We start from the raw sequence: 6,072 nt of genomic DNA on the forward strand, positions 1-6,072 counted from the left end.
TCAATGTCGATAATTATTAAAATTAAAATTGTATGTAAAATCGACGTATGAAAATTGAAATAATGGAGAAAGGAATGATCGGTTTTGAAGAGAGAGAGAGAGAGAGAGAGAGAGAGAGAGAGAGAGAGAGAAACAAAGATTGAAAAAACGAAACAAAATACAATAAAATGCAATGGAAATAAATACAAAAGATAGCAGTGTGCAAAGAGAAAAGGTTCCAGAAGAAACGAAGAAAGAGAAAGTTTAGTAGAGATAGAGAAAGAAAGTGAGAGTGAGCGAAAAGAGAGAGAGATAGAGAGGGAGGGTAGGAGAAAGAAAGAGAGGGAGAGAGTAGCAGAAAGAGGGAGAAAGAGAGAGAAAGAGAGAGACCAGGATTGATCCGAGGCAACAACGTCGGCGCGTTTCCTTCAAGGTTAGCCAAAAGCCCTCCTCGCGGCGCGCTGAGTGGGTCGGCGCGTTGAAAAATCGATAGCTACGAAAGTGAGAGTCTCGGCCGTTTCACCCTCCTTTTTGTTCTTTCCGCTCGACGTTCTCTTTCTCTTTTTCTTTCTTTTTTTCTCTCTCTCTCTCTCTCTCTTTTTCTCTCTCTTTCTCTCATACACATGTACGCGTACACACAGCACTCTCTCTTTCTCTCTCTTTTTCTGTCTCTGGTTTGTTTCTCTTCGTTTCCTCCTTATTTGTGCAGTTTGGTTCATTCATATCGCACAAAGAGAGACCACCGCTACGATGTCTTCTTTCGTTTCTTTCTCATCGTGCACGTGACTCCTTCTTCAACACGGGTGATATCGCTACACACAGAGAGAAAGACAGAGAGAGAGAGAGAGAGATAAGGACAGATGTATACAGTTTTCTTTCTGTCTATTTTTTTCTGTCTTTTTTTTCTCTTTCCCTCTTCTCTCTTCTGTTACTCTTTCATAGGCGCCGTAATGACGCGCCTTTTGCTCCCTCTTTTTCTTTTTTCTTTTTCTTTTTCTTTCTTTTTTTTGTCTTTCTTTTCTCTCTATCTCTCTCTCTCTTTCTCTCTCTCTCCGTCTTTTTTTTCCCTCTTAACGTTTCGTTTTGACTAGAGACCACTTCTCTTAGCAATCGTTCGCCCTCTTTTGTGGATTTTAAACGATCTTTCTTTCGAATATACATACATACGGTACATTAACTTAACGAGATAAAAGAGAGAGAGAAAGAGAGAGCGAGCGAGGGAGACTCATTTTGGTTTTATTTGATTTGAATTTGTACAAATGGATTTATTGAAAATAATTGGTATATGTATATATATATATATATACACACGCGCATACTTTCGTTTGAAAATCATGGCTCGCTTGTTTGTGTGCTACGGTGCTCACGCGTAATTTTATACTTTCGAATTTGAACGAGATATATTGTTTCGTATCTGAGATCTCGCTATCGTGTCGCACATTACTGGAATAATATTTTTATTATTATATAAATATATATCTTTTTCTTGATTAAGTATTGTATATCCGAAAGACATTCGATGATTAATTTTGTTGTTGTTTTTCTTTCGTTTTTATAGCAGCGGTGCCGGTGCTAAAGTCCTAGTAAGCAACCTCCCAGCAAATGTCAGATTGGACGAATTGGAACTACTTCTGTTGAATTACGGACAGGTCCAAAACGTAGAAAAGGTGTCCTCGCGCGATCCTAATACACTGTCCTACCTCGTCAGCTATGAGACGCTAGAACAGGCACAGCAGTGAGTATATTATCATGATTTTATCTTTGTTATATTACCTTTATTTCTTTAAAACAGCGATGGTGCGAAATATTAAAGAAAGAGAGAAAAAGAATTATTGGAAATTTTAAGTGGATTTCATTTCTAAAACTCTATATTCCTGTAGAATATTTTTACGATCGTTTCAAACAATCCTGAGATATGAGATACAGAAAAATTAATCGGTTTTTCAACGAATCTCGTATTAAATTTTAAATGAAATTACACTGTTTATATAAATTTATGTTTTATATTTTATCTATGTTTTATGAATTTATATCATATATAAATATATTTTATCAAGATTGTATCGTTGCACGCGTTATATGCGCATGAAAATTTGCGTCTGCGATAAGAGCTTGTTAACTCCCTTTTACTTTCACGTTATTTAAACGAAATTAAAATTATTTTATATCTCATTTTCATTGTCATCCTGGTAAGAAGCGATCGGAGAACGATTATTCGAGTTTGTTAGAAAAAGTTATTGAAACCTCGATATAACGATCGTAGAAATGAATTTATAAGCTTTTTTTAATAGCGACGTTTTGCATATTGTTATGCAGGATGTCTGTTCGGATAAAACCATTTGGGGAAAATATTTCAGTGGGTGGTTTTAACGCAACGGAACGATATAATAAAAATAAATTTCCTATCAAACGTTACGTCCTATTTATATATATATATTTTTTTATTTTCGCGTTACGACGATAAACGTGTTTTCCCGTTTATTTTTCATCCAATAGGACATATTTATCAAGTATCCTTTGTCGTTTTAGAATAGAAATATGAATTCATTAGAAACTTTCATCGAGTTATTATCGTTCCGACGAAGGAACGAATGATTGCGATAAAAAAATTCTCTGATAGCTCGAAAACAATGACAAATGAAGTACGTACGTTTTGCGCGGACTTTTTTCTCTCATTTTTTTTTTTTTTCTTTTTCTTTTAATCGTTTAGACGCGTTGAATCAACTCTCACCTTAAAAAATATTATTCCTTTCCGTAGTTGTTCAGATAACAACGTTCTCTTTTGTACGTACAAACAAGAGTAATAATAAACTCTTTTCTTTCCTTCTTTCTTTTCGTACTTAAACAGATATCAAATAAAATATACAATATTCGTTTTCTTGCGTCTTTACAGGGCTGTGAACCAATTTAATGGCTATGAATACGAGGGTAACTCGTTAAAGGTGGAAATGTCTTCGGCGGAAAGCCGACGAAGAGGCCGCAGCCAACGCGGCGGCGTTGCATTTTCCGGTCTTCCGGGATCCGGTCGACAAACGGACTTCCCTCTTCGTATTTTAGTACAATCGGACATGGTCGGCGCTATAATCGGTCGACAGGGTTCAACGATACGTCATATCACTCAAATGACGCGGGCTAGGGTCGACGTACACCGTAAGGATAATGTCGGTTCCGTCGAAAAGGCAATAACTATTTATGGCAATCCAGAAAATTGTACGAACGCATGCAAGAAGATCCTAGAAGTTATGCAACAGGAGGCAATGAACACGAACAAGGGGTGAGTAAAGAAAGAAAAAAAAAAAAAAGATTTTTTTTTCATCTTTAAACTTTCAGGACAAAGTATTCGTCACGATGTATAATTTTTGTAAATGTATTATTGTTGTTATTATCTTTTTTTTTTTTTTTTTACAGAGAGATTATTCTAAAGATTTTGGCACATAATAACCTTATCGGACGTATCATCGGTAAAGGTGGTAACACGATCAAAAGGATCATGCAGGACACCGACACCAAGATAACAGTTAGCAGCATCAACGATATCAATAGTTTTAATCTCGAGCGCATTATCACGGTTAAGGGTACCATTGAAAACATGAGCAAAGCTGAATCCATGATCTCGAGCAAATTACGTCAGAGCTACGAAAACGACTTGCAGGCCATGGCGGTAAGTAATATTTGATATTTGATAATTAGAAAAAGAACAAGGAAAAAGAAGAAAAAGAATAAAACAAAATTGTATTCAATTATAATTGTTAACATAAAAATCTCTAAAAAAATATATATACATAATTTTTTAGTTATGTGTATATGTGTTGTGTGTATGCGTGTGTGTGTAACGAATTTTGTTCGCGCAGCCTCAAAGCATGATGTTTCCTGGATTACATCCAATGGCTATGATGTCCACCGCTGGCATGGGATATAGCTCGCGTGGAACAGCCCTTTACGGCTCCGGTCCCGCCCCATATCCCTACCAAGGTAGCCTGCCGACCCAGGGCGTACCCGCTGGTGATACACAGGAAACGACCTTCCTCTACATTCCTAATAGTAGCGTCGGTGCTATTATTGGTACTAAGGGCTCTCATATAAGAAATATCATAAGGTTTTCCGGTGCCAGCGTTAAAATAGCACCGCTCGAACAAGACAAACCTGCGGAGCAACAAACCGAAAGGAAAGTCACCATTGTCGGTTCGCCGGAATCTCAATGGAAGGTAAAAATAAAAATAAAATAAAAAAAAAATAATAAAAATAGTAATAATAGTCAAATAGTAATAGTCTCCTTCTTCGATGTCTTATACACTTTTTTTTCTTTTGATACGGATGAGCCTTCGTTGGCTCGTCGCAACCGGTGTAGGTTTTGTAACACGAAGATCGTGAGTTCGAGTCCCACTCGTCTTTTTTTCAGATATTATATTATATGTTTTTTGAGAAGGAGGGGAGAAAAAAAAGAACCCACGAGAAGAGAGAGGGAGTGTATTTTTTCATAATAGTAAAGTTTGATTCAAAGATCGGAAAAAGGCACGTTTTGGGTCTTTTACGATGTTAGCGTTATATGTATCCTACTCATTTGGGCCTATGCCGTTTACGTAAGCATAGGACTTGATTCAGTAGGTAGATCAAAAGAATAAAAGGGCCCCGTACCGATTAACGCCTTTTCATTGAAAATAAACTGTGTCATTCGGTTCCGTTTAACCCTTTAACAAATGTCTCCTTTTTTTCTCTTTTTTTTTTTTTTTAATTTCTTCGTTTCTCTCACGAATCTTTGTTACAAATCCTTTATTAAATATTATCGTAATATTTATTTCACAGGCCCAGTACTTGATCTTTGAAAAGATGCGCGAGGAGGGCTTCGTTGCTGGTACCGAAGATGTTAGATTGACGATAGAAATCTTAGTACCAAGCGCTCAGGTAGGCCGAATCATCGGTAAAGGCGGTCAGAACGTTAGGGAGCTTCAGCGTGCAACTGGAAGCGTCATCAAGCTATCGGAACAACAAGCCACGCCTCCCTCGGCCGACGAAGAAACCACCGTCCATATCATTGGGCCTTTCTTCTCCGTTCAGGTAGATTTATTGCGTAGTTTCGAGAACATTTGGGACTTTTGATCACGCGCGCACGCGTATATCGCCGTCGTCTTATATAACGAAAGATAATATAATAATATATTCTTCTCAACGTTCTACAGATATTTTCATCCGTAAAAAAAAACGTTAAGGATTTTTCAAAAAATAATTTCATTCTATACGGATACGGGTTTATGTAACTACTGAAAACTAACTATCGAGTTGCTAAACTTACATGTGCTATATATTTGATTTTAAAGTCTACTCACGAGAATATATCCAAAAAAAAATATATAATTTATGAAATGAATTTACATTTTTTTTTTTAATTTATAACGTTGGGTCGTAAAAACATTAATTTCCCAAAGAAAGTCCAGATAGAAAATTTTTCTCTTTCCCCCTTTTTTTTAAGGCAGCAATAAATGTATCCACGAATGTCGCATCGATTCTCATTTTCTGTCGGTTTCGATTATTTTCAGTCTGCCCAAAGGAGAATTCGTTCTATGGTGTTGCAATCTGGTGCACCAGGAGGAGTGGGCGGTGTAGGCTCACGCGCTGGTCGTGGTAGCAGCCAAGAAGGTGGTTCCCGTTCCCGAAGAGACGGTAGTACCACGTCCCAACAAGGAGCAGTTGTATCTCAACCGCAATCGCAATCATCGACTCAGCAGCAACAAACGACGTCTTCGCCGTCGAGCCAACAGCAACAACAACAGCAGCAACAGCCACAGCAGCAGCAGCAACCATCGCCACCACAGCAACAACAGCAACAACAGCCGCCACAGCCGTCATCTCAAAATCAGTAACCTCGATGAAAAAAACTATTTGTTCGATGTCGCGACCAGCAACGCTTCGTATAAAAATCCATTTTTTTTTTGTCGGGGTGGGGCCTCGTCTCTCATCGAGAGGCTGCATAAAAACCCCTCTCGCGGAGATACGTACCCTTCGAGATGATGATCCATATAGGGAAAGAGATAGTAAGACTAAGAGATTATGATAGGGAGAGAGTGAGAGAGAGTGAGAGAGAGAGAGAGAGAGAGA

General features: G+C 37.9%; 1 protein-coding gene across 7 annotated transcripts in view; it reads left to right on the forward strand.

Annotated features, from left to right (window-relative positions):
- LOC122636604 (insulin-like growth factor 2 mRNA-binding protein 1) overlaps window positions 1–6,072 on the forward strand; it is a 121,656-nt gene that overhangs the window by 104,301 nt on the left and 11,283 nt on the right. For all 7 annotated transcript variants that reach the window (XM_043827994.1, XM_043827996.1, XM_043827997.1 and 4 more), the window contains 6 exons: window positions 1,538–1,714; window positions 2,873–3,253; window positions 3,388–3,640; window positions 3,831–4,184; window positions 4,783–5,034; window positions 5,514–6,048. In XM_043827994.1, coding sequence (XP_043683929.1) covers window positions 1,538–1,714; window positions 2,873–3,253; window positions 3,388–3,640; window positions 3,831–4,184; window positions 4,783–5,034; window positions 5,514–5,837 — 1,741 coding nt within the window. In that variant the 3' untranslated portion in view covers window positions 5,838–6,048. The remainder of the gene's footprint in view (window positions 1–1,537; window positions 1,715–2,872; window positions 3,254–3,387; window positions 3,641–3,830; window positions 4,185–4,782; window positions 5,035–5,513; window positions 6,049–6,072) is intronic.

This window comes from Vespula pensylvanica, chromosome 22 (assembly GCF_014466175.1).
Source record: "Vespula pensylvanica isolate Volc-1 chromosome 22, ASM1446617v1, whole genome shotgun sequence".
Lineage (NCBI taxonomy): Eukaryota > Metazoa > Arthropoda > Insecta > Hymenoptera > Vespidae > Vespula > Vespula pensylvanica.